This window comes from Coregonus lavaretus, assembly GCF_964263955.1.
Source record: "Coregonus lavaretus genome assembly, chromosome: 26".
Taxonomy (NCBI): Eukaryota; Metazoa; Chordata; class Actinopteri; order Salmoniformes; family Salmonidae; genus Coregonus; species Coregonus lavaretus.
Window position 1 is genome coordinate 26,037,736 of NC_140013.1, and position 27,226 is coordinate 26,064,961.

The 27,226-nt window shown below is 44.2% G+C and overlaps 1 protein-coding gene across 1 annotated transcript in view; it reads left to right on the forward strand.

The window, feature by feature from the left end:
- LOC311101889 (cell adhesion molecule DSCAM-like) overlaps positions 1-27,226 on the forward strand; it is a gene marked incomplete at both ends in the record, with an annotated part of 190,179 nt that overhangs the window by 137,797 nt on the left and 25,156 nt on the right. Inside the window, 8 exons of the mRNA XM_084143124.1 lie at positions 11,628-11,774; positions 11,989-12,267; positions 12,471-12,746; positions 17,014-17,310; positions 18,487-18,759; positions 20,091-20,369; positions 20,650-20,769; positions 22,957-23,136. Coding sequence (XP_083999250.1) covers positions 11,628-11,774; positions 11,989-12,267; positions 12,471-12,746; positions 17,014-17,310; positions 18,487-18,759; positions 20,091-20,369; positions 20,650-20,769; positions 22,957-23,136 — 1,851 coding nt within the window. The remainder of the gene's footprint in view (positions 1-11,627; positions 11,775-11,988; positions 12,268-12,470; positions 12,747-17,013; positions 17,311-18,486; positions 18,760-20,090; positions 20,370-20,649; positions 20,770-22,956; positions 23,137-27,226) is intronic.

Here is a 27,226-nt window from a genome sequence, read left to right on the forward strand (position 1 = left end):
GTTGGGTTGTGAAAATATTGCTACATTAAATTATCATTTTACAATCTGTGGATATTCTACATCGTCAAATATACATTTAGTGCCAGTGGAAGTGTTTCCAGCTGTGGTGTTAGTTAGCTGGTTTAATGTGACACGTACAGGGTTTCCTGTGGCTTTGGCTGTCCTCTCTCTTGTAGCCTACACAGAATGTTGCTCTCAGATACAAAGACACTGCAGACTAGAGGTGGTAATTTGACAGGGAGAAGTGTGAGTGTTGTTGTCTCTGGCTGGAGCAAGCACAGGCCCTTGTCCTCCCAGTTGATTGGTTTGCTTGCAGTGTGCTGTCTGTTTGTGCTGCAGCTAACATTAGCCAGCCCACCAGGCATCTCTCAGGGGTAACTAACTGCCATGAAGAAGATTACACCCACATACAAAAATCACACCTCATGGCTAAAATCCCACCATATATCCTTAGTCGACTCCCCAACTATGCTCAGTCCACATCAACAACCATTGCTAATCCAGGAACCTTTTCTCACTGTTGGCTAGAGGTGCTCATACAAGGAGCCAGCTATAGTAGAGTACATCTAAGGGTGGCCAGCCAGTCTCTCTCTGCACTGTACTGACCTTGGCTTCTGGTTGCGTGGAAGCAGCACGGAGCCTCTGTTGTTGTCAGAGCAGAGGGAAGAAAGAAAGAAAAGCGAACTTTGAATACCTTTCATCAGGCCAGGAGTCAGAGAGAAAGAATAGCACTCCCTCATTATGCGGTATCTTGTGGAGATGAGAGTGGTTGGTTGGTGCGTGGTCGCGGAATGGCACGGCGGGAGAACACCTCCACAATGTCACCAGGTATGCAGAGAGCACATGGAGGGAAGGTGGATTAATGATACATGCAAGTACAATACAGTAGCTCCCTGCCTGCCTCCCGTCTCTGTGCCCAGCCAGGCTCAGACTAAAGGTTTGCACACATCGCACCGAATGTGGATCTACCATTCGTCTGACGATTGTTCAGTGCGCTGTTTCAGGGACCACCTGCTGTAGACGTCAAACTGCCAACATTTGTCATGCGATTCTACATGTAAAATCGGTGCGCACTCAGTTTGCAAATTACATTCAGAGGTGCTAAGTACTCTCGGCCAGCAAACGCTATTGGTCTGAGGCCTAAGGCTGTGTGTTTATAGGATCCAAAGTACTGAAAAACTCAGGTCCCAGAGGTTATGCAGGCTGGAGCTCTGTTGATGTTTTTGATGAGGCTAGTTTAGTCCAATTGTCTCCTGTATAGGCCTTGTATTACTAAGAAGGGTTAAAGGCTCATTTACATCACAACTTGAAGAGGGAGTTTAAAATACTAACAAGCTGCATTTGACCTTTTGTTCAATCAGTTATGATGTATAAAACAAGTTAATTCAGGACAACCATTGTTGGTTGTGCTAAAGTACTGTACAGGTAATTCTATACTCTACTACACTGTTCATATGTGTTTGTGGCTACCTGCATTTCTTTTTTATAGGCTCCTTCACAATCCAAAGCAGGTTTTTAATTGCCGTCTGTCTCTCATCATGTAGAGAGCAAGGCTGGGAGGTCAACCTCTTCAAGAGTCCACTGGGATATGTGCTAATAGTGCTCACTGAAATGTTTTTTGATAATTGTATAATCTAGCCATAATTGGTACTAGCATATCAGACCTACTGTATAGCATATGCTTTTGTTTGCTACTTTGAGAGGTTTTCTTCTGTAAAGTACTGTACATACATTCTAAACTCAGCAAAAAAAGAAAGGACCCTGTCTTTCAAAGATAATTTGTAAAAATCTAAATAACTTCACAGATCTTAATTGTAAAGGGTTTAAACACAGTTTCCCATGCTTGTTCAATGAACCATAAACATTAATGAACATGCACCTGTGGAACGGTCGTTAAGACACTAACAGCTTACAGACGGTAGGCAATTAAAGTCACAGTTATGAAACCTTAGGACACTAAAGAGGCCTTTCTACTGACTCTGAAAAACACCAAAAGAAAGATGCCCAGGTTCCCTGCTCATCTGTGTGAACGTGCCTTAGGCATGCTGCAATGAGGCATGAGGACTGCAGATGTGGCCAGGGCAATAAATTGCAAAGTCCGTACTGGGAGACGCCTAAGACAGCTCTACAGGGAGACAGGACGGACAGCTGATCATCCTCGCAGTGGCAGACCACGTGTAACAACACCTGCACAGGATCGGTACATCCGAACATTACACCTGCGGGACAGGTACAGGATGGCAACAACAACTGCCCGAGTTACACCAGGAACACACATTCCCTCCATCAGTGCTCAGACTGTCCGCAATAGGCTGAGAGAGGCTGGACTGAGGTCTTGTAGGCCTGTTGTAAGGCAGGTCCTCACCAGACATCACAGGCAACAACGTCGCCTATGGGCACAAACCCACCATCGCTGGACCAGACAGGACTGGCAAAAAGTGCTCTTCACTGACGAGTCGCGGTTTTGTCTCACCAGGGGTGATGGTCGGATTCGCGTTTATCGTCAAAGGAATGAGCGTTACACCGAGGCCTGTACTCTGGAGCGGGATCGATTTGGAGGTGGAGGGTCCGTCATGGTCTGGGGCAGTGTGTCACAGCATCATCGGACTGAGCTTGTTGTCATTGCAGACAATGTCAACGCTGTGCATTACAGGGAAGACATCCTCCTCCTTCATGTGGTACCCTTCCTGCAGGCTCATCCTGACATGACCCTCCAGCATGACAATGCCACCAGCCATACTGCTCGTTCTGTGTGTGATTTCCTGCAAGACAGGAATGTCAGTGTTCTGCCATGGCCAGCGAAGAGCCCGGATCTCAATCCCGTTGAGCACGTCTGGGACCTGTTGGATCGGAGGGTGAGGGCTAGGGCCATTTCCCCCAGAAATGTCAGGGAACTTGCAGGTGCCTTGGTGGAAGAGTGGGGTAACATCTCACAGCAAGAACTGGCAAATCTGGTGCAGTCCATGAGAAGGAGATGCACTGCAGTACTTAATGCAGCTGGTGGCCACACCAGATACTGACTGTTACTTTTGATTTTGACCCCCCCCCCCCCCCCCCCCCCCCTTTGTTCAGGGACACATTATTCAATTTCTGTTAGTCACATGTCTGTGGAACTTGTTCAGTTTATGTCTCAGTTGTTGAATCTTGTTATGTTCATACAAATATTTACACATGTTAAGTTTGCTGAAAATAAACACAGTTGACAGTGAGAGGACATTTCTTTTTTTGCTGAGTTTATATGCTATTTCAGATAAAGTCCTATCCTTCAGATATAGTCCTGAATCACAGGTTCAAACCAGGACTTTAATCAAAACTAAAGGGAGTAGAAAAAAGGTATTTGGAAAAAGGTTAACTCCATATGATTTATTCAAAATACATATTTCACATGTAAGATTTGTGTTTAAATATGCATAGTTCATCTCTTGGCAGCTGGGCATTTTTTGCATGGATTGATTCAACCCAGCTGAATGATTTATGATGGCATCTTTAATTTACTGAGGAGAGGTAAATAACACCAGTCACTCACTGCAAAATGGAGGAAGCTTTCTTTACAGGCCAATCACAACAAGCCATCAAATAATTCCTTTAAAATCACTTCTTGATTGTACAGATCTTTGATATTTGAGAGGGTTAGGGTTGAGTGAGGATCAAAGGAGTTAGTATGTGGCCTTAAGGTGTGTTTTGATGTAGTACAAAGGAGAAGAGGGTAGATGGTGACACACTTCGTCGCCCTTACACACATTCATTATTGACGCTCCATAGTGCGCCACGTCCCTACCCTACCCTACACCCTCGTCTCTACAGGATGGCTAGCAACCCCCTCTAACCTCAAATAACACGAGTCAGGACACATACAGTACATGTAGATGAATAGGGAGAGAGGACAGAGAGAGGACAGAGAGAGGACAGAAAGAGGTGGGAAGGAGGAGAAAGTGAAAAGAGGGACTGAGAGGTGGCTGAAGGAGAGGAAGGTCCAGAGAGAGGGCAGAGTGTGTTTTATATTGTCCAGGGTGTGAGGACTGGGCTGTTGGTGAATGTAGCCTACGTACACTGACAGCCATGATGGAGCTATGTGGTCAGCCAGCCGGGTGTCCATGCAGCCGCCCTGCAGCGCTACAGACTGAGGAGGAGAGGAGCTCCCTGGCTCCTGTCCCTGCATGGTGAGGTCAGCAGCCCAGTGACCTGACCTCAATCAGACCAGATTAGAGATCAGATCAGATCCCCGGCACGGCGCAGTGCACCTCTGACCTTGGAGCAGCCACCAATTAGACTCAGAACATGCCATCAGAACAGAACACCCTGTCCAGGAGGACAAGGAGAGAGTGTGAAGGAGCAGGTAGAGCCAAGATCCCTGTCCGTACAATGTCCATACAATACCACATCAGAGCTAAGCCACTCGCAGTGGTGGAAAAGTACTCAATTGTCACACTTGAGTAAAAGTAAAGATACCTTAATAGAAAATGACTCTAGTGAAAGTCACCCAGTAAAATACTAGTTGAGTAAAAGTCTAAAAGTATTTAGTTTTTAATATACTTAAGTATCAAAAGTAAATATAATTGCTAAAATATACTTATGTATCAAAAGTAGAAGTATCAATCATTTCTTATTCCTTATATTAAGCCAACCAGACGGCACAATTTTCTTGTTTTTTAAATTTACGGATAGCCAGGGGCACACTCCAACACTCAGACATAATTTACAAATAAAGCATTTGTCTTTAGTGAGTCCGCCAGATCAGAGGCAGTAGGGATGACCAGGGATGTTCTCTTGATAAGTGTGTGAATTGGACCATTTCCCTGTGCTGCTAAGCATTCAAAATGTAACGAGTACTTTTAGGTTTCAGGGAAAATGTATGGAGTAAAAAGTACATTATTTTCTTTAGGAATGTAGTGAAAAAAAGTAAAAGTTGTCAAAAATATAAATTGTAAAGTATACTTTAAATAGTAAAGTAAAGTCATTTTACTTAAGTCCTTTACACCACTGCCCACTGGGCACACACTGGTTGAAATAACGTTGTTTCCATGTCATTTCAATGAAATTACGTTGATCCAACGTCAAATAGACATTGAATTGACGTCTGTGCCCAGTGGGAAGCCACATGGCCAGAATTATCCCATCCATAGTCTCTCTATTGAACTGGGAAACACAGTCTAAGTCACCAGAACCAGAACCCCCTCCCCTTAAAAAGGAGGATACACATTCTCATCTATAAGTCGTGCCTTATTTAGCATTCTAAGTATGAGAGTCGGGAGAAATTTGATTTAGTTCGGGGCAAAGTGAGGGTGATTGTGTGTTTCTGGAGAACGGTGGAAGAGTACTCGGTGTATAAGAGTACTGTATGTTTGGAGGATCTGTTACAGACTAACATTGATAGAAGAACAGGGACAGAATATCTCTGAGTGCTGTGAAATCAAAAGCCAGATGGTCGAGAAGGAGTCCGAGGCAAGGAGAGAGAAATACCAATAGAAAGGAGAGCGAGATAGGAGAGAGAAAGACATTAGATTTTCTTTCGTTTTGATTTTCTGCTGCAGTCTGCTGAGCCCCTGTCTTCTCTCTAGCATCCACTCTTCCTGCTCTTCAGTCTGTCATAACACAATAACAGAGGTCTGACAGCTTAAAAGACACTGGAGGAGCATGGAGGTGCTTGGGGAGACAATTGCTGCAGAACACAGGCAGCTCAGCGGCTAGAGAGAAATACAATTTTGTCTCGCTCAAGATGGATTCCACTGTGAGATTGCAGGGTACCAAAGACAGAATCAAAATGGAGAACTCTAAAGGAAAAAAATAAAGGATTTCTAGACATAATTGCTGTTGGCCTATGTTGGTGATATCAAATACTCACAATTTTATATTTTCAATTTGATTGCACAATGTATCGTGAAAATATTGAAGAAGTAAATCATACATATCATTTATAATATCAATATGAAAGAGATATAATTTTGCTTCAGGGGTTATTATTGATGTATCTGATCTCCTCAAACTTAAAAAAAACGCCTGGCAATGATAAGGATATGTGCACACACACACAAACACACACACACACACCTCCCTCTCTCCCTCTTCGGATCTCACTTCTGGTTGCCCATCTCACCCAACTGCATTTAAACCAGGAACTAGAAACTCCTCCAGGATATCAAATCCATGGACTCTGGTGTCTATTCTAACTAGGTCAACGCTTACAATAGCTGCAGACTCTTTCTCCCTCTCCTCTCTCTTGTTATTTTCACTGCCTTTCACTACCACTCAGTGCATTTGGAAAGTATTCAGACCCCTTGACTTTTTCCACATTTTTTAAAACGTTACAGCCTTATTCTAAAATGGATTTAATTGTTTTCCCCCCCCTCATCAATCCTGATCTTAATTTCGAGTCTAATAGTAAAGGGTCTGAATACTTATGTAAATAAGGTATTTCCGTTTTGTTTTTTTATACATTTGCTAAAATCTCTAAAAACTGCTTTGTTTTGTCATTATGGTATATTGTGTGTAGATTGATGATATTTTTTTATTTAATCCATTTTAGAATACGGCTGTAACGTAACAAAATGTGGAAAAAGTCAAGGGTCAGAATACTTTCTGAAGGCACTGTATTTATAATTATTTATTTGTATAAAAATAGCTTAAATATGCAGGTTAAAAATTTCTTTATCCAATTGTATTTTTTACCAATTGATAACTTTGTCAAAAAAACACAGGTACTGTTCCTATGCTTGACTTGTCATTGATTCTCTATACATTTCAGGCCATATTGGGCCTGTAAGCATGACGTTTTACAGTCTATTTTGATCAGGCTTTATCTAAAGACATCCTCCTCGTTGTCAGAGACAAGGCGCAGCCCTGATACTGTAGCTGGTTTTAACTGAAGCTGCCCCTGGCTGGTGTACCTTGGGGCCTAAATGCTCACTAAGCTGTCTCTGTCTTAGCATGCTCGCCACAGCACAGTGAAGACAATCTCCTGTAAATTGCTTTTTCGATCAGTTTTGACGTCAATCTGCTCTCCTGGGGATAACGCATGCATATGATTGCAAGAAGAAGGTATCATTCCTTATGGATGTTGACAACCCCACTCAGTCGGGTTTGATCCCCAGAATTAACATAATATTACTGCACAGATTGAACTTCTAGTGACACCCAAAGAGGATTTGGTTGCTGTAGCAGAGGTTCAGACCATATAGATAACTGGAGCTAGGGCGGGCAGAGGTCAAATGTAAAGGTTATCGCAGGTGAAAGGTCTTGGTATGATATGTTTAAGGATATACGCTACATGACCAAAAGCATGTGGACACCTGCTCGTGGAACATCTCATTCCAAAATCATGGGCATTAATATGGAGTTTGTCCCCCCTTTGCTGCAACAGTGCCTTGCAAAAGTATTCATCCCCCTTGGCGTTTTTCCTATTTTGTTGCATTACAACCTGTAATTTAAATTGATTTTAATTTGGATTTCATGTAATGGACATACACAAAATAGTCCAAATTGGTGAAGTGAAATGAAAATAAATAACTTGTTTAAAAAAAAAAATAACGGAAAATTGGTGTGTGCATATGTATTCACCCCCTTTCCTATGAAGCCCCTAAATAAGATCTGGTGCAACCAATTACCTTCAGAAGTCACATAATTAGTTAAATAAAGTCCACCTGTGTGCAATCTAAGTGTCACATGATCTCAGTATATATACACCTGTTCTGAAAGGCCCCAGAGTCTGCAACACCACTAAGCAAGGGGCACCACCAAGCAAGCTGCACCATGAAGACCAATGAGCTCTCCAAACAGGTCAGGGACAAAGTTGTGGAGAAGTACAGATCAGGGTTGGGTTATAAAAAAATATCAGAAACTTTGAACATCCCACGGAGCACCGTTAAATCCATTATTAAAAAATGGAAAGAATATGGCACCACAACAAACCTGCCAAGAGAGGGCCGCCCACCGAAACTCACGGACCAGGCAAGGAGGGCATTAATCAGAGAGGCAACAAAAATACCAAAGATAACCCTGAAGGAGCTGCAAAGCTCCACAGCGGAGATCCATAGGACTACTTTAAGCCGTACACTCCACAGAGCTGGGCTTTACGGAAGAGTGGCCAGAAAAAAGCCATTGCTTAAAGAAAAAAATAAGCAAACACGTTTGGTGTTCGCCAAAAGGCATGTGGGAGACTCCCCAAACATATGGAAGAAGGTACTCTGGTCAGATGAGACTAAAATTGAGCTTTTTGGCCATCAAGGAAAACGCTATGTCTGGCGCAAACCCAACACCTCTCATCACCCCGAGAACACCATCGGCAGGGACTGGGAAACTGGTCAGAATTGAAGGAATGATTGATGGCGCTAAATACAGGGAAATACTTGAGGGAAACCTGTTTCAGTCTTCCAGAGATTTGAGACTGGGACGGAGGTTCACTTTCCAGCAGGACAATGACCCTAAGCATACTGCGTGGTTTAAGGGGAAACATTTAAATGTCTTGGAATGGCCTAGTCAATGCCCAGACCTCAATCCAATTGAGAATTTGTGGTATGACTTAAAGATTGCTGTACACCAGCGGAACCCATCCAACTTGAAGGAGCGTGAGCATTTTTGCCTTGAAGAATGGGCAAAAATCCCAATGGCTAGATGTGCCAAGCTTATAGAGACATACCCCAAGAGACTTGCAGCTGTAATTGCGTAAAAGGTGGCTCTACAAAGTATTGACTTTGGGGGGGGGGGGGGGGGGGGGGGTGAATAGTTATGCACGTTTTCTGTTTTTCTGTCTTATTTCTTGTTTGTTTCACAATAAAACATATTTTGCATCTTCAGGGTGGTAGGCATGTTGTGTAAATCAAATGATACAAACCCCCCAAAAATCCATTTTAATTCCAGGTTGTAAGGCAACAAAATAGGAAAAATGCCAAGGGGGGTGAATTCTTTCGCAAGTCACTGTATAACAGCTTCCACTCTTCTGGGAAGGCTTTCCACTAGATGTTGGAACATTGCTGCAGGGACTTTCTTCCATTCAGCCACAAGCACATTAGTGAGGTCGGGCACCGATGTTGGGCAATTAGGCCTGGTTCGCAGACGGCGTTCCATTTCATCCCAAAGGTGTTCGATGGGGTTGAGATCAGTGCTCTGTGCAGGCTAGTCAAGTTCTTCCACACCGATCTTGACAAACCATTTGTCTATGGATCTAGCTTTGTGTACGTGGGTATTGTCATGCTGAAACAGGAAAGGGCCTTCCCCAAACTGTTGCCACAAAGTTGGAAGCACAGAATCGTCTAGAATGTCATTATATGCTGTAGCTTTAAGATTTTCCATCACTAGAACTAACGGGCCTAGCCCGAACCATGAAAAACAGCCCCAGACCATTATTCCTCCTCCACCAAACTTTACAGTTGGCACTATGCATTGGGGCAGGTAGCGTTCTCCTGGCATCTTCCAAACCCAGATTCGTCCATCGGACTGCCAGATGGTGAAGCGTGATTCCTCTGCTCCAGAGTCCAATGACGGCGAGCTTTTCACCACTCCAGCCGACGCTTGGCATTGCGCATGGTGATCTTAGGCTTGTGTGCGGCTGCTCAGCCATGGAAACCCATTTCATGAAGCTCCTGACTAACAGTTGTTGTGCTGATGTTGCTTCCAGAGGCAGTTTGCCACTGAGGACAGATGATTTCTACGCGCTACGTGCTTCAGTACTCGGCGGTCCCGTTCTGTGAGCTTGTGTGGCCTACCACTTTGTGGCTGAGCCGTTGTTGCTCCTAGCGGTTTCCACTTCACAATAACAGCACTTACAGTTGACCAGGGCAACTCTAGCAGGGCAGAAATTTGACGAACTGACTTGTTGGAAAGGTGGCATCCTATGACAGTGCCACGGTGAAAGTCACTGAGCTCTTCAGTACGGCCATTCTACTGCCAATGTTTGTGTTGGATGGGGAGCGTCGCTGCACAGCTATTTTCAGGTCTCTCCTGTCACGCCCTGGCTCTGGGGACTCTTGTATGTTGAGCCAGGGTGTTAGTTTCTTTGTGTAGTGTCTATGTTTCGTTTTCTATGTTCTGTTCTAGGTTATGTGTTTCTATGTTGGCCGGGGTGGTTCTCAATCAGAGGCAACGTTAATCAGCTGTTGCTTGTTGTCTCTGATTGGGAACCATACTTAGGCAGCCTGTTGTGCACTTGTGTTTTGTGGGATCTTGTTCCGTGTTGGTTTGTGTTGTTAACCGAGGACTTCACATTTCGTTTGGTTGTTTTGTATTTTGTATCGTGTTGCCAGTACACTATTAAAAAGATGTACGCATATCACGCTGCGCCTTGGTCCAATCATTATGACGATCGTGACATCTCCAGAGATGTTCGATCCTGTTCAAGTCCGGGCTCTGGCTGGGCCACTCAAGGAAATTCTGAGACTTGTCCCGAAGCCACTCCTGCGTTGTCTTGGCTGTATGTTTAGGGTCATTGTCCTGTTTGATGGTGAACCTTCGCCCCAGTCTGAGGTCCTGAGCACTCTGGAGCAGGTTTTCATCAAGTATCTCTCTGTACTTTGCTCCCTCAATCCTGACTAGTCTCCCTGTCCCTGCCGCTGATAAATATCCCTGCAGCATGATGCTGCCACCACCATGCTTCACAGTAGGGATGGTGCCATGTTTCCTCCAGATGTAATGCTTGGCATTCAGGCCAAAGAGTTCAATCTTGGTTTCATCAGACCATTGAATCTTTAGGTGCCTTTTACTGAGGAGTGGCTTCCGTCTGGCCACTCTACCATAAAGGTGTGATTGGTGGAGTGCTGCGGATATGGTTGTTCTTCTGGAAGGTTCTCCCATCTCCACAGAGGAACTCTGGAGCTCTATCAGAGTGACCATTGGGTTCTTGGTCACCTCCCTGACCAAGGCCCTTCTCCCCCGATTGCTCAGTTTAGCCAGGCGGCCAGTTCTTGGTGGTTCCAAACTTCTTCCATTTAAGAATGATGGAGGCCACTGTGTTCTTGGGGACCTTCAATGCTACAGAAATGTTTTGGTACTCTTTCCCAGATCTGTGCCTCGACACAATCCTGTCTCGGAGCTCTACAGATAATTCCTTCTACCTCATTGCTTGGTTTTTGCTCTGACATGCACTGTCAACTGTGGGACCTTATATAGACAGGTGTGTGCCTTTCCAAATGATGTCCAATCAATTCAATTTACCACAGGTGGACTCCAATCAAGTTGTATAAACATCTCAAGAATGATCAATGGAAACAGGATGCACCTGATCTTAATTTCTAGTCTCATAGCAAAGGGTCTGAATACTTATGTAAATAAGGTATTTCTGTTTTTATTTTTAATAGCTTTACAAACATTTCTGCAAACCTGTTTTCTCTTTGTCATTATGGGGTATTGTGTGTAGATTGAGGAGGATTGTTATTTATTTAATTCATTTTAGAATAAGGCTGTAACGTAACTGTGGAAAAGGGCTCAGAGTACTTTCCGAATGCAGTATAGTGTATACTGTATAAAATAGATCATTCAGTACTGTTTGTGAATGCCATGGATTATGCGGGACCGGGTGTCTTTTCCAGCTGGATGGCGTACTACAGTAGCTTCCTATTGAGCTGAATGGCCAGATGACCTCATGTATTTCTTTTATGTGAATAACCCCTCCTCTTTTTCTCTCTCTTTTTCTCTTCTAGGACCTAGATTTCTCATCACAACCACGGGAGCCTTGTATATTCTGGATGTCCAGAATGAGGATGGATTGTATAACTACCGCTGCACCACACGGCATCGCTACACGGGCGAGACCAGGCAAAGCAACAGCGCCCGGCTTTTTGTGTCAGGTCAGTCTATGCTGTCCTAAATACCCTAAATAATGGTCACCCAGAAACATCTAGATTTCTGTACAGTACATCATGTTGCAGTAATACATCAGAAACTTCTGCATCTTCATACACTGCAAAGTCCATTACACAGTGAATGCTATCGTAACACTATCTCTTCTAATAGTGAACTCTATTATTATCATAACATCTTCTCTCTCTTATCTCTCATAAGATCCCACTAACTCAGAGCCGGGGATTCTGGATGGCTTTGACCGCCGCGAGGTCATGGCGTCCCATCGGGTAGAGCTGCCCTGTAAGGCGTCAGGCCATCCCATGCCCAAGTACCGCTGGCTGAAGGACAACAGCCCCCTGGAGCCCGACACACGTTTTCGCCAGAGTGTCACGGGCTTGCTGATAGAGAGCGCCCAGCCCACCGACTCTGGCATCTACGTGTGTGAGGTGTGGAACAGCTATGGCAACGCTGAGGTGGTGGGCCGGCTGCTGGTCAAACGTGAGTCCAAACACCACATCACACTCACACATCAGGAGCTATCCCAGCCTGGGGCCATGTTGTTTCTGCATTAGTTGCTATAGCTCTATTTCTTTGATAATGTTCACACGACAAAATATTTGTTTCACGGTATAACAATTTCATAGGCCACCAGTTTGGTTTGGGATTTTTGATGTGTGTTCTGTGTTTTCTCTGGTGTCCAGAGCCCCTGAAGGCGGTGGTCAGCCCACGAAAGGTGAAGGGCAGCGTGGGTAGTAAGGTGTCCTTGCATTGCAGTGTCAGTGGCTCTGATGAGTATGAGCTGTCGTGGTACCGTAACGGAGAGATCATCTACCCCGGCAACAATGTGCGGATCACAGGCATCAGCAGGGAGAACCTGATCATGGAGGGCATGGCCAAGAGCGACGGCGGGGCCTACCAATGTTTTGCCAGGAATAACAAAATGTCTGCTCAGGATTTTGTTCAGGTCATCTTGGAGGGTGAGATACAGTAGAGGTTTCTTATAAAGATCAATGTTGCTATGGCAGTTATTGGATATATTGGTGTTGTTGTAACAAGACATTGGTTAGAATATATCACCATGTGTTTTTTTTTTCATGTGTACTGTACCACTTGGCAGTTGACTATAGCATGAGTGTTTACGGTTTTATGTTGTGTGCAGGGGCGCAACTTTGGTTTTAGAAGTGGGGGTGACATAATTATTATAATATATATACAGTCATGGCCAAAATTGTTGGCACCCCTGAAATTTTTCCAGAAAATGAAGTATTTCTCACAGAAAAGTATTGAAATTACACATGTTTTGCTATGCACATGTTTATTTCCTTTGTGTGTATTGGAATAACACAAAAAAAACAGGAAAAAAGCAAATTTGACATAATTTCACACAAAACTCAAAAAATGGGCCGGACAAAATGATTGGCACCCTTAACTTAATATTTAGTTGCACACCCTTTGGAAAAAATAACTGAAATCAGTCGCTTCCTATAACCATCAATAAGCTTCTTACACCTCTCACCCGGAATTTTGGACCACTCTTCTTTTGCAAACTGCTCCAGGTCTCTCATATTGGATGGGTGCCTTTTCCCAACAGCAATTTTAAGATCTCTCCACAGGTGTTCAATGGGATTAAGATCTGGACTCATTGCTGGCCACTTCAGAACTCTCCAGCGCTTTGTTGCCATCCATTTCTGGGTGCTTTTTGAAGTATGTTTGGGGTCATTGTCCTGCTGGAAGACCCATGATCTCGGACGCAAACCCAGCTTTCTGACACTGGGCCCTACATTGCGACCCAAAATCCTTTGGTAATCCTCAGATTTCATGATGCCTTGCACACAGTCAAGGCACCCAGTGCCAGAGGCAGCAAAACAACCCCAAAACATCTTTGAACCTCCACCATATTTGACTGTAGGTACTGTGTTCTTTTCTTTGAAGGCTTCATTACATTTTCGGTAAACAGTAGAACGATGTGCTTTACCAAAAAGCTCTATCTTGGTCTCATCTGTCCATAAGACGTTCTCCCAGAAGGAATTTGGCTTACTCATGTACATTTTGGCAAACTGTAGTCTTGCTTTTTTATGTCTCTGTGTCAGCAGTGGGGTCCTCCTGGGTCTCCTGCCATAGCGTTTCATTTCATTCAAATTTCGACGTATAGTTCGCGCTGACACTGATGCACCCTGAGCCTGCAGGACAGCTTGAATTTCTTTGGAACTTGTTTGGGGCTGCTTATCCACCATCCGGACTATCCTGCGTTGCAACCTTTCATCAATTTTTCTCTTCCGTCCACGTCCAGGGAGATTAGCTACAGTGCCATGGGTTGCAAACTTCTTGATCATGTTGCGCACTGTGGACAAAGGAACATCTAGATCTCTGGAGATGGACTTGTAACCTTGAGATTGTTGATATTTTTCCACAATTTTGGTTCTCAAGTCCTCAGACAGTTCTCTTTTCCTCTTTCTGTTCTCCATGCTTAGTGTGGCACACACAGAAACACAATGCAAAGACTGAGTCAACTTCTCTCCTTTTTATCTGCTTTCAGGTGTGATTTTTAGATTGCCCACACCTGTTACTTGCCCCAGGTGAGTTTAAAGGAGCATCACATGCTTGGAACAAACTTATTTATCCACAATTTTGAAAGGGTGCCAATAACTTTGTCCGGCCCATTTTTTTAGTTTTGTGTGAAATTATGTCAAATTTGCTTTTTTCCTGTTTTTTTTTGTGTTATTCCAATACACACAAAGGAAATAAACATGTGCATAGCAAAACATGTGTAATTTCAATACTTTTCTGTGAGAAATACTTCATTTTCTGGAAAAATTTCAGGGGTGCCAACAATTTTGGCCATGACTGTATATATATATATATATACAGTACCAGTCAAAGGTTTGGACAAACCTACTCATTCAAAGGTTTTTCTTAGTTTTTACTATTTTCTACATTGTAGAATAATAGTGAAGACATCAAAACTATGAAATAACATATGGAATCATGTAGTAACCAAAAAAGTGTTAAACAAATCAAAATATATTTTAGATTTGAGACTCTTCAAAGTAGCCACCCTTTGCCTTGATGACAGCTTTGCACACTCTTGGCATTCTCTCAACCAGCTTCATGAGGTAGTCACCTGGAATGCATTTCAATTAACAGGTGTGCCTTGTTAAAAGTTAATTTGTGGAATTTCTTTCCTTCTTAATGCGTTTGAGTCAATCAGTTGTGTTGTGACAAGGTAGGGGTGGTATACAGAAGATAGCCCTATTTGGTAAAAGACCAAGTCCATATTATGGCAAGAACAGCTCAAATAAGCAAAGAGAAACGACAGTCCATCATTACTTTAAGACATGAAGGTCAGTCAATCGGAAAATGTCAAGAACTTTGAAAGTTTCTTCAAGTGCAGTCGCAAAAACCATCAAGCGCTATGATGAAACTGGCTCTCATGAGGACCGCCACAGGAAAAGAAGACCCAGAGTTACCTCTGCTGCAAAGGATAAGTTCATTAGAGTTACCAACCTCAGAAATTGCAACCTAAATAAATGCTTCTGAGAGTTCAAGTAACAGACACATCTCAACATCAACTGTTCAGAGGAGACTACGTGAATCAGGCCTTCATGGACGAATTGCTGCAAAGAAACCACTACTAAAGGACACCAATAAGAAGAAGAGACTTGCTTGGGACAAGAAACGTGAGCAATGGACGTTAGACTGGTGGAAATCTGTCCTTTGGTCTGATGAGTCCAAATTGGAGATTTTGGGTTCCAACCGCCGTGTCTTTGTGAGACGCAGAGTAGGTGAATGGATTATCTCTGCATGTGTGGTTCCCACCGTGAAGCATGTAGAAGGAGGAGGTGTGAGGGTGCTTCGCTGGTGACACTGTCAGTGATTTATTTAGAATTCAAGGCACACTTAACCAGCATGGCTACCACAGCATTCTGCAGCGATACGCCATCCCATCTGGTTTGCACTTAGTGGGGCTATCATTTTGTTTTTCAACAGGACAATGACCCAACACACCTCCAGGCTGTGTAAGGGCTATTTGACCAAGAAGGAGAGTGATGGAGTGCTGCATCAGATGACCTGGTCTCCACAATCACCCGACCTCAACCCAATTGAGATTGTTTGGGATGAGTTGGACCGCAGAGTAAAGGAAAAGCAGCCAACAAGTGCTCAGCATATGTGGGAACTCCTTCAAGACTGTCGGAAAAGCATTCCAGGTGAAGCTGGTTGAGAGAATGCCAAGAGTGTACAAAGCTGTCATCAAGGCAAAGGGTGGCTACTTTGAAGAATCTAAAATCTAAAATACATTTTGATTTGTTTAACACTGTTTTGGTTACTACATGATTCCATATGTGTTATATCATAGTATTGATGTCTTCACTATTATTCTACAATGTAAAAAATAGTAAAAATAAAGGAAGATCCTTGAATGAGTAGGTGTGTCCAAACTTTGACTGGTGTGTGTGTATATATATACATTTTTTATCCAGTCAGACAAACACTCCAGACAGCCTACCCGACCACTCGGAGGCATCCACATGGTCCTAAAGCACACCGTTGCCTTGTTTTGTATCACATTCCAATGATAAAACCCCCCCGTCCTCAGTGGAAGTTGCGCCACTGGTTGTGTGTATGTTCTGTGTCCATGTATGTGTAGTAGCAGCAGCAGTGACTTAGCAGAAAGGGATTTTGGCCCTGGATCGATGCAGGGCCTGTGTTAATGCGTTGTGTTGTGCTGCTGTTATTAGGGCTACTGTCCTAGTCAGCTTTAAACTGCTTACCTGAGCCTGGTTGCTTGGGCAACTGTCTCGCGTGGCCACGGAACTGTATAAGGAGGATATTGATAATCTATAATGATGTAGAACATGCCAGGGTTATCAGAGAGCAACAGCAGGACACTCTAAAATAAAGCTATTTTTATATTTGGCCAAGACTGCCCCCAATAATGGGAGACAAAGAAAAAAGGTAGATGTACAGCTTTTAGTGACAGAGGATAGATATTCTATTGCTGCTTTTGTTCATTATGATTTTTTTTGGTTTTGTGTTGCACACAATTGTCACACTTGTAGGGAATTATTTATATTTTATTATGTGAGCGATACCTTAGCTGACTCTAATGTCAGTATAGAATACATGTTTACAGTGTCCATACAATACATGATGCAGAGATTTGTCTGTCCAAGCCTTTTCTGTCCAAGCCTCCCACTGTAGTCCTATTAACCATTACCCATGGTCTCCCTCTCTTTCCCCTTTCAGACGGCACTCCGAAGATTCTGTCCTCCTTCAGTGAGAAGGTGGTCAACCCCAACGAGCCGGTCTTCCTGGTGTGTAACGTCAAAGGCACTCCCCCTCCCTCCTGCACCTGGAACCTGGACGACGACCCGGTCATCAAGGACAGCCACCACCACCCCGGCCACTACGAGACCCACGAGGGCCACGTGGTCAACCAGCTGAACATCACCCACACAAAGGAGGTGGACGGAGGGGTGTACCGCTGCACCTGCAGGAACTCGGCCGGGGCGGTCTACCACCAGGCTCGAATAAACGTAAGAGGTGCTTGTCAGATCAGCTCCTCCAAAACAACAAAAACATACACCTAACTCATGTTTGTTTGGTTTCCAAGTTCAATACCTGTTTCTTTTAGGTTTTTGTTGTATTCTCCCTCCTTTGCAAAGTGCCTACAGATTCCTAACCTTTCTTACTTTCTTTCTTTCTTCCTTCCTTTCTCTTCCCTCCCTTTATTCCTCAGTTGCAGCTTTTGGACTCCATTGTTTAGCTTCCGTTCATTTTTTCCACTGTTTTTTTATCCCTGTGTGAATCTCTCTTGTCACATCGTCCCTCTATGCTCTTTGTGTGATTGTGATACTGCAGTTCTTTTACCTTTTCTATCCTAACACTATGCTATTTCTAGTCGCCCATATCTTGTTGGCCTGTTTGCATGTCAGTCACTCGTACTGTCAATTACAATGCCAGGTCACAACCACCCATGTTTTGTTAGTTTGCGTTTATGTGTATGTATGATCCATCCATAACATATCTGTTCTATTGATTGTGTCTCATTTGTTGGATGTAGTACCTCTCTTCCTGTCTTTAATAGTAATCTGATCCTCTACCCAGATCACTGTTGCTGAGATGATTCCCTTCAGCTGATTTGCACTCCTGTTCCATGTGTAGATGTTTGAACACAATTGACCAATTTATTATTATTTTCTTTGTAGGCCTTACTGACAGGCAGGTTTTCAGCCCAGTGTGGTGTATACTGTAGGTACAACTGTTGAGCGTCACATAGGTCAACTTTGTACTGCGTGTTTCGAGGCTGGTGGTGGTTTTATCTTTAGACTGCAAAAGGGAATATAGTTCTCTCTCTTGTTTCCTTAGTTCGTTTTTTACTTATTTTGTGGTTGTTGAATGTATAGTTTATTTATTCAGATGAGACAATTAGTTTCAAGTGGCTCTTGGATTTGTAATGCAGATAACTTATACAGTGAATATTGTCCACTAAAATGTTCTGTCTTTCAGCTGTCAGCCAACCCTACCTTGTCCTTGTCTAATATGGTCCTGATTTCACAGCCCTCTCTTCAGAGTCTACCATGAGGTCCTGTGGTAAAAACTAACACATTTGGGTGTGCTGTCAATACATACGGCTTGATGTTGCTGACTGTCATGTCACAATCCCCTCACCCATAAATGTGTTTATAGAGAGCTCTCTCTCCCTCTCTGTATTTTTAGGGGCTGCCAGCATTCGTCCAATGAAAAACATCACGGCCATCGCAGGGCGGGACGCGTACGTCCACTGTCGCGTTATTGGCTACCCGTACTATTCCATCAAGTGGTATAAGAACTCCCACCTGCTCCCCTTCAACCACCGGCAGCGGGCCTTTGAGAACAACGGCACTCTGAAGCTGTCCAACGTGCAGGAGCTGGACCAGGGAGAGTATAACTGCAGGGTATTGGTCAAACCTCACCAAGAGACCAATCAGAGTGTCCATCTCAGTGTCAAAGGTAGGAAGAGCCTGTCTCCCTAACTCATGCACTGTGACAGTACACAATAAACAAGGGATCTGTTCTCCACACTAGCATACCACACTTGGGTAAGTGTAAAGGACGTCATGCTGCTTGCTTAGTGAGTACCACTTTCTCCCAATTCGGCCCATACCTGGCGCAAACTCCGGACCTCTGCCTTGCTAGCACACGTGACCACCCTTCTGAAGTGTCTTACCAGTCAGCACCACATGAAAAGCTAGCTATTCACTGGCGCAAGTGGGGACACTTCAGGCTGAGGAGTAAGTTTCACACATTCCCATGTGATACATAAGCATTCGTGTGTGGACAGTAGAACATGGCAAAGCTGTAGGCAGAGATAGGAAGTGACCTTGCAGGTCATACTCCCATTGGCCAGGGCCATCACATCACATTGTGCACCATAAGCTACAGTAACACTGCCACACTGCCTGACATTCACCACTGCTACGACTGCACTGCTATGGGATGTGAGACTAAGCTAGGGTCATTAGTATGACTGCGCATACAGTAGTGATTGAGCTTGATTACCAGAGGCCCAAGAATACGTAATGGGAACGTTAACGAGTGATTCCACACGCCTCATATCCATGTCATGAATGATGCAGCCACTGCTTAAGACATTTCCATGAGATGAGGCTGGGATGGGGTGGGGAAAAGGGGGACCACATGATATAAAGCAACACTTCCCCACTACAAGTACGTTAGTTAATTTGCTCTGCTCATGCTTAAAATTCTGAAAGCGGCTGGGGAGATCCCAGGAGTCCATTATCCCTACTTTGTTGTGAATTAAATCAGCGCTGAAGTGCTGCTTATTTCAATGTTATTTTAACTCGTTGATTCTCAAATGCGGCTGACTTGCGAGATGGAGAGTCCCCTGAGAAGGTGTGACAGTGGATTTACTGAGGAGGATCTCACATCTAGGTCGTTATCTAGTCTAGCATGGGGCCTGATTCTCCATTCATTTGTTTAACATGGTGGTTTTTCCCTACTTGAGGGTCGTTAGGTTTTCTTTGATCTTCTCTTTCTATAAATACAGAATCACCCCTTCAAGTGTTTCTGGAATAGTACACCTGTGCATTGTACTGTTTGCTCCGACTCAGAGTACAGAATGTTCGGCTAGACTGAAGGAATGACTAAGGTGGAATTACGTGATGATTCACTCTCAGTCCTTTTGAGTTCAGAGTCTATTCAACGATTTCCAATGACCAAAGGGATTGATAGAAGATTGAAGTATGACACACAGGAGATTGTACCGGTATAGTGTATTGTCTCTCAGCCCAATGTGGTTATGGTCATCTCTTCCTCTCCAGTTCCACCGTACATCCAGCCCTTTGCATTCCAGCGGTTCTCCATTGGTCAGCGCGTCTTCATCCCCTGCGTGGTAATGTCAGGTGACCAGCCCCTGGACATCACCTGGCAGAAGGACGGGCGGCCAATCCCTGCCAGTCTGGGGGTCACCATTGACAACATAGAGTTCACCAGCTCGCTACGGATCTCCAACCTGTCCCCAGACCACAACGGAAACTACACCTGCATCGCACGCAACGAGGCTGCAGCCGTTGAGCACCAGAGTCAGCTCATTGTCAGGGGTGAGAGGAGGCTAACACATTGTTCCTCTGTCTCTGTCACTGCTTCTAGATGTATCTCTCTTAGGCTCCGTCCTCTCACTCCCTGACTCTTACTGTCTTTCTTTCTCTCTCTGTTTCTGTTTCTTTCTCTGCTCCTCTCTCTGTTGCTTCTCATCTGTCTTTATACTGTGTATTTCTCTCCACTGCACTCTTTTTCTCAGTCTTAATCTCTCTCCTACTATCTTTCTGTCTCAGAAGTACTAGTAAGTCAGTCTGTGTGTGGTTCCCTCTGCTCCTCCAGTTCCTCCCCAGTTTGTGGTGCAGCCCACAGACCAGGATGGGATTTATGGCAAAACTGTGACCCTCAACTGCTCTGCTGAGGGTTATCCACGCCCCACCCTCGTATGGAAGCACTCCAAAGGTAAACAGATACGGAAATCAAGCATCAGAAGACTGTCGGTAGCATTAATGAAATGGTTATACAAACGTATTAATGGACATTGTTTAGGGATGTACCGGCAGCTGTTTTGGAGGGAGTAACTGTAGTTGTAGTTGAAGGCATATGGGTTCCATCTGTTTCATCCACAGCCCATGTATGATGTGGTTCAACAACTGCAGGTGTACACACACACTTTCACAGGTCGCAGGTGTACAGCCACTGTGGGTTGTGAGGTGGGGGAGCTACCAGTGAGGCGTGAGAGAGAAGGTGAACAAAGTGGCACAGCACTTGACCTGGATAGCTGAAGAGGGGACCCAGGTGTTTGCTGCTTCATCCATAACCAGGGATGAAAGCTTCCCCCAATGGAGAGACAACAACCAATCCAACCAATGCGGTAGCGTGGGGGGCAGTGTGAGGGGCATCAAAGGCATTGGTCAGGGCCAGACACAGCAGCCAGGCTTTGATGGGATTTGTTTGTGACTTGGGCTCCCTGGGACCAAGAGAAGATTGGGTTTGATTTGAGAGAGACGCTCCTCAATGTCTTAGACCCCCTGGCTGATTAATAAGGTCTGACAGAACCTTGGTCCTTCGCCACGGCGATGGCAGAGTGAAGACTCAGCCAGCACCTTTATCTGAGATTTACCTCTAATTTGTAAGTGCAGGTGTCTGTGTTTCTGTATGTTGTGGCACTGGAGATGTTTTTTATTCTCCCAGTCAGGTGCTAGCGGAGCAGAGCCACAGAGAGATAGAACAGTGAAGAAGGAAAGGTCAGCTGGTATTAGCATAACTTCTATGCAAAATCCATCATTCAAGAGCACGTCTCTCTCTCTCTCTCTTTCTCTCTCTTTCTCTCTCTCTTTCTTTCTCTCTCGCTCTCTCTCTGTCTCTCATCTACAAGGCAGCAGAGTGGAAATAGTACTGCCACTTGACCCCTCGCTAACCAGAAGCACTTGATTGCATTTTTAATTAAGGACCAAAACCCACAGCTCACTGAATGTCCTTATCTTTACACGCTAACTTTAGCGCATGCTAATATCTGGCCCAGTTCAGACATACGTTTAATACTCTATGAGCGAGCCTGGATGTGTTGCTGTTACTGTAACATAGGTAGACCACTTACAGCTCTGAGTGGATTTCCATTCCCAGGCAACTCGTTGACCTGAACATTTTCAGCATTAGACATTTCCTACACTACTGAAGTAATTTAGACCTTTTTGAATGAGACTGTCCAACATTACCAGAAACATGGATGATTATAGAACATATATTTGTTCCCTGATATGTGAAAAGTATAATGCTGTATGCTAGTATGCTGAAGTATACTTCACCAACAGAGAGATGTGCCCAACAATTGAAGAATATTTGACCTACAAAAGCATTTACATACTAATACTAATATTTGTGTTTCAACAAGACAAAACCGATGCTTTGGGGATTAGGTTTTATTTACCCAGAAATATATGTACAATTAATGTTTCAGTCTTTGATGTTCAGATTTGTAAATGTACATGCTTACAAGTACAGTGTTGTTCACAAGATACCAAACATGGCTTACAGACAGCAAATCCTGAGAGTCAGTGAATAGATAAATCCTCACATGTAAAAACAAAGGAAAATAAAAGTACTTTGCTGTGTAAAGGAAACTGCTCTGCATTTCATTGGCTGATTCCTTTGTTGGCTGACACATTGCAGTCTTGTTGTTTTCTTCCTCCGCAATCTGCTCTGGTGTTGAACATGGGCACCATCTCTTTAATGATTACCTCATTTTAGTGGCTACGTTCTCCATAACAGCTGCTGAGGTTTAGGGGCAGCGTTAAGATGCATGTTTACTGTCCTTAAATCCCTAAAGCTTTGTCACTGAAGCGTTACACACACTGTACAAGTCGAATAAGGATGCGCATCTGTCAATAGTCTGTACTTTTGAGCATTAAAAACAAAAACAGTAGTAGCTTTGAGTTTAAATTAGTAAGAGCAAATTGTAGAACACCACCCCCATGTGCTATTAACCTGACATTGCTTATGCCAAAAATACAATGGTTCCGATTTAAGGATTAGAGTATGTTGTAGACTTACAGGTCCTTTACAAATACGTTCAAAATGTTTATGATGGGGATTTTTGAAAGGTGCTAAACGTGACTCATGGCCCCGTCCCTCCTGTCTCCTCCCCAGGTAACGGGGTTCCCCAGTTCCAGTCCATCGCCCTGAACTCTGGCTCCCGTATCCAGCTGCTGGTCAACGGCTCTCTGCTCATCAAACACGTGCTGGAGGAGGACAGCGGCTACTACCTGTGTAAGGTCAGCAACGATGTGGGAGCTGACGTCAGCAAGTCCATGTACCTCACCGTCAAAAGTAAGACTCCAAAACCACTGTAACGTTTCTTTATGACATCCTTATTAGACTAACTCTGTTTGGGGGGGGGGGGGTGTATGTGGTGTGTGTGTGTGGTGTGTATGTGGTGTGTGTGTGTAACCGGGTGTTTTTATGTTTAGCAGCTAAGGACTTATGTCCCCTCCATTACACGCTGAACTCTTCATTCAAGCGGAGTCTGCCATGTGGAAAAGAGCTGGAGAGAGCAAAACCACTACACCACTGTGCTCTCTCTTTCTCTGGCCTGCTCTCTCTTTCTCTGGCCTGCTCTCTCTTTCTCTGGCCTGCTCTCTCTTTCTCTGGCCTGCTTTCTCTATCTCACTCTTTCTCGTTCTCTCTCTCTCTCTCTCTCTCTCTCTCTCTCTCTCTCTCTCTCTGTCTGTCTGTCTTTCTGATAATTATACTGTTGCCCTACTTGTCCTACATCGCATTTGAAATGACATATAGCACCTTCATAAGGTCACCAGTATGCCATCTCTCAATCTGTATTTCCCTGAAGTCACAGAAATGTCTTGTACCACCCTATATGTTATCTTCTGGTATCAGCCCTGTCCCTGGCTGCGTATTGATTTGTATTACAGTGTTCTCCTATAGCCTTGTAGACATCATGTGTAACTCACAAGGGGGAGAGGGCCTTCCTTGCCAGGTATATTTAAATCAGTACCAGCAGCAGCCTAATGTAACTGTAGCATCACTAATCACTTTCTGGTTATAAAACCAACCTGAGACAGAACCAAGGCCTGGGCCATGGTCATTGCTCAGATGGCCTATAGGCAGGCTACTGTAGTAACTGTACATTGAATCATCACACAGTTGAAACAGATACAGTCTGAGTAATGAGTCATGACATACTGAAACAAGGACATGACATGGTTTTATATTGGAGTCCAGACAGTTTGTGGTGTGTGTCTCTCTGCTGTGTTGATTGGTTTGGCTGCAGCATGTGGAGTATGTTAATGACCGGGTCACCAGTCTCCTGGCACTGCCAGTCTGGCTTCGCTGTGTGGGGGAAGTATTATCATTTGATGGTGCACAGATTTGAGTAGAGCTTATTTTCTGTTGCTGTTCTTATCAAGCTGTTGCAGGAGCCCCCCCCCCCCCACCCCCCCCCACCAAGCCGCTCTCTCTCTCAAGACAAATGCTGCTCCCTCATGGCATTGACTGCTACACAAATATGCAAACACACAAACACACACATGCAAAGATGGTCAGACACATGTGCGCTCCTACTGTACACACAAGCCCACATTTACACACACACATGCGCACACTCTGTCTTTAACATGCATCCATTCAGATTCACATAATGTAAATAAATACACACTCTCACACACCCTCTCACACACACACACACGGCAAATGGTACCGGAGCGCCAAGTCTAGGTCCAAAAGGCTTCTTAACAGCTTCTACCCCCAAGCCATAAGACTCCTGAACAGCTAATCAAATGGCTACCCAGACTATTTGCATTGTCCCCCCCCCCCCCCCCCCCCCCCCCCTCTTTTACACTGCTGCTACTCTCTGTTTATTATCTATGCATAGTCACTTTAACTCTACCCACATGTACATCTTACCTCAAATACCTTGACTAACCTGTGCCCCCACACATTGACTCTGTACCGGTACCCCCTGTATACAGCCTCCCTACTTTTATTTTACTGCTGCTCTTTAATTATTTTTTAGTTTTTAGTTAGTTATCTATTTTTTACTTAACACTTATTTTCTTAAAACTGCATTGTTGGTTAAGGGCTTGTAAGTAAGCATTTCACTGTAAGGTCTACACCTGTTGTATTTGGCGCATGTGACAAATAAAATTTGATTTGATTTGATCAGTAACCATACATACACATAGACGTGCACCATCAATACACACAGACGTGCACAGACTCTTAAGATCCATTCCATACCTTTGCATTTCATATACTTACTCTGATTTGTGCAAACAAGCATGAACAATCTATTTAGACAGACAGAGTCTCTGATCATGGTGTGGCTAAGACACTGAGAATATGCAACAGACAGTGGCTGTATGCTAGCCAGCATGGCTACGATGCCCTGGCCTACCCCACCCAGTGTACTGTACAGTATGAGCTTGTCATTGTTCATGAGGCTAACATGGAAGTGCTTATATAGCACTCTGTGTTTCCATCAGTACATTAGCTCACTGGAGGCCATGGTTGCCATGCAGCGGCTGGACCTGTGGTGACACTGACTCTCAGCCCTCCTAGAGACAGCACATTTACACAGCCAATCAGCAACTGGCCGGGCCCAGGCACCATTCATTTTTTCACATTAGTACACAGGTCATTGGTCAGCATGCCAGAAACAGTAGCTATGCAGTTGGTTAATGCCTAATTATCACTGACAGACAGTTGGCTGTACACCGTAGCCAGGCCCAACAACAGCAAGATGCTTCCAGACACAAGAAAGTATCTTCCTCTCCTCTCTGCCTTCTTTTCCCAGGAGGTATTTTTCTCCTGTTGTCATCTCAGCGTTCTGTGGCAGTGTGGTGGTGAGTGAATGTGAGAGAGTAATTGTGCAGGAGAACAGGCATTAGGGTGGCTCCACTCAAGCAGTCATCCCTGTAGTGTATGGCCTGTGAGAAGAACGCTGGGCCGGCCTGAGGATTGTTTGTGTGTGTGTGTGTGTGTGTGTGTGTGCGTGTGTACTGTAAATCTGCGTGTGTGAGTGTATTGTAGGCTATATGCATTTAATTGTGTGTGTGTGTGTGTGTGTTGTTGGGAGGTATGGCTCAGTGAGGCATTGCGTGGCGTGGTGGCCTACTTTCCAGGATGCCCGGCGAGGATAGGAGAGATGAAATGAGGGTTGAAGCGTATTATCCTCACACAGCGCCGTCGCCCCAGCCTCAGCCCCAGATCAGCCTCCGCCATGACACTGAGACCAGCATGCCCCAGGAAACACGATATCATTGGGAATGTACAGGGGGAGGAGGGGAGAGCAAGAGATTTGCTTTTAATGTATCAGTCTCATAGCGTTTCATAGCGTACCCTAAGTGTGTGTATGTGTGAGCTGGCTACATTGTACTGTACTGTAGGTCAGGATGGAGGAGTTAGGTGGAGAGCTCCTTATCACCAGATTCAGTAAGTCTTCAAAAGCTTAATCAAGAAGATGGAGGGAGATTTAGTGCTGTTACAGTAACACTAATTGTAAAGGGTACCCACTGTGTCTCTGTGTAGCATACTGTATAGATTCCCTACTTTATAGATTCCTGCTCATTCTCTCCTATAGCCTACTCTCATTTCCTGTTTAGTTTTACTCAAATCTCTCAAGACTATTTTAAGTTAATGATGATCGACATCTTGGAGAGGGGAAAATTCTTATTATCCAAAAAGCCCAGAGTTGTGATGTCTTTGGGGCTTTTGTTAGTGGTATCCATGTTGCTACTGGGGGGTTGGAAGCTGTCATTACATGATGGTACAGCTGTACTCTTGTCACTCATCATAATATCACATTTCATGCCTTATAACCCCTGAACTGTGCACTCAAGATGCTTTCTGTAAAAGTGTACTTATTCGCTTGAGTGGATTGAAAAGGAAGACCATTAGTGTTTCAGTATGCACTGCTGCCTGCCACCCCTCTCCTAACTATCCTGTGTGTGTGTGTGTGCATGTGTGCATGCGTGTGTGTGTCAATGGCCGCTGAAGCTCTTTAGTGCGTTTCTGCTTCATTTAAACCTGTCAATACTTCAGTTAGAGACAGACTAAGTAAGGGCACAGGGGAACAGCTATTTGCATGTGGTGTTCCTTATTTTCAGTCCCTCTCTTCTACAGAGAAGGGGTACAGATCAAAAGATAACACGATTTTACTCATGCTGTGCAGATAACACATTTTCCTCAAAGTGTGTACACATTAGCCAACTAGAAATCCTGCAGTAAGATGTTTTCATTTTATTTGATATACCAATGTTTTTTGGATTTCCCTTTACCAAAATTAAACTCTATAATGGTCTGTTCATCATGCACAATTTCAAGACTGGCATTTATTGCAAGACACCTTTTAATAATGCTACTGGATGATTGTATACTTAGTCAGTTGTAGTCCATCTCCATCCAA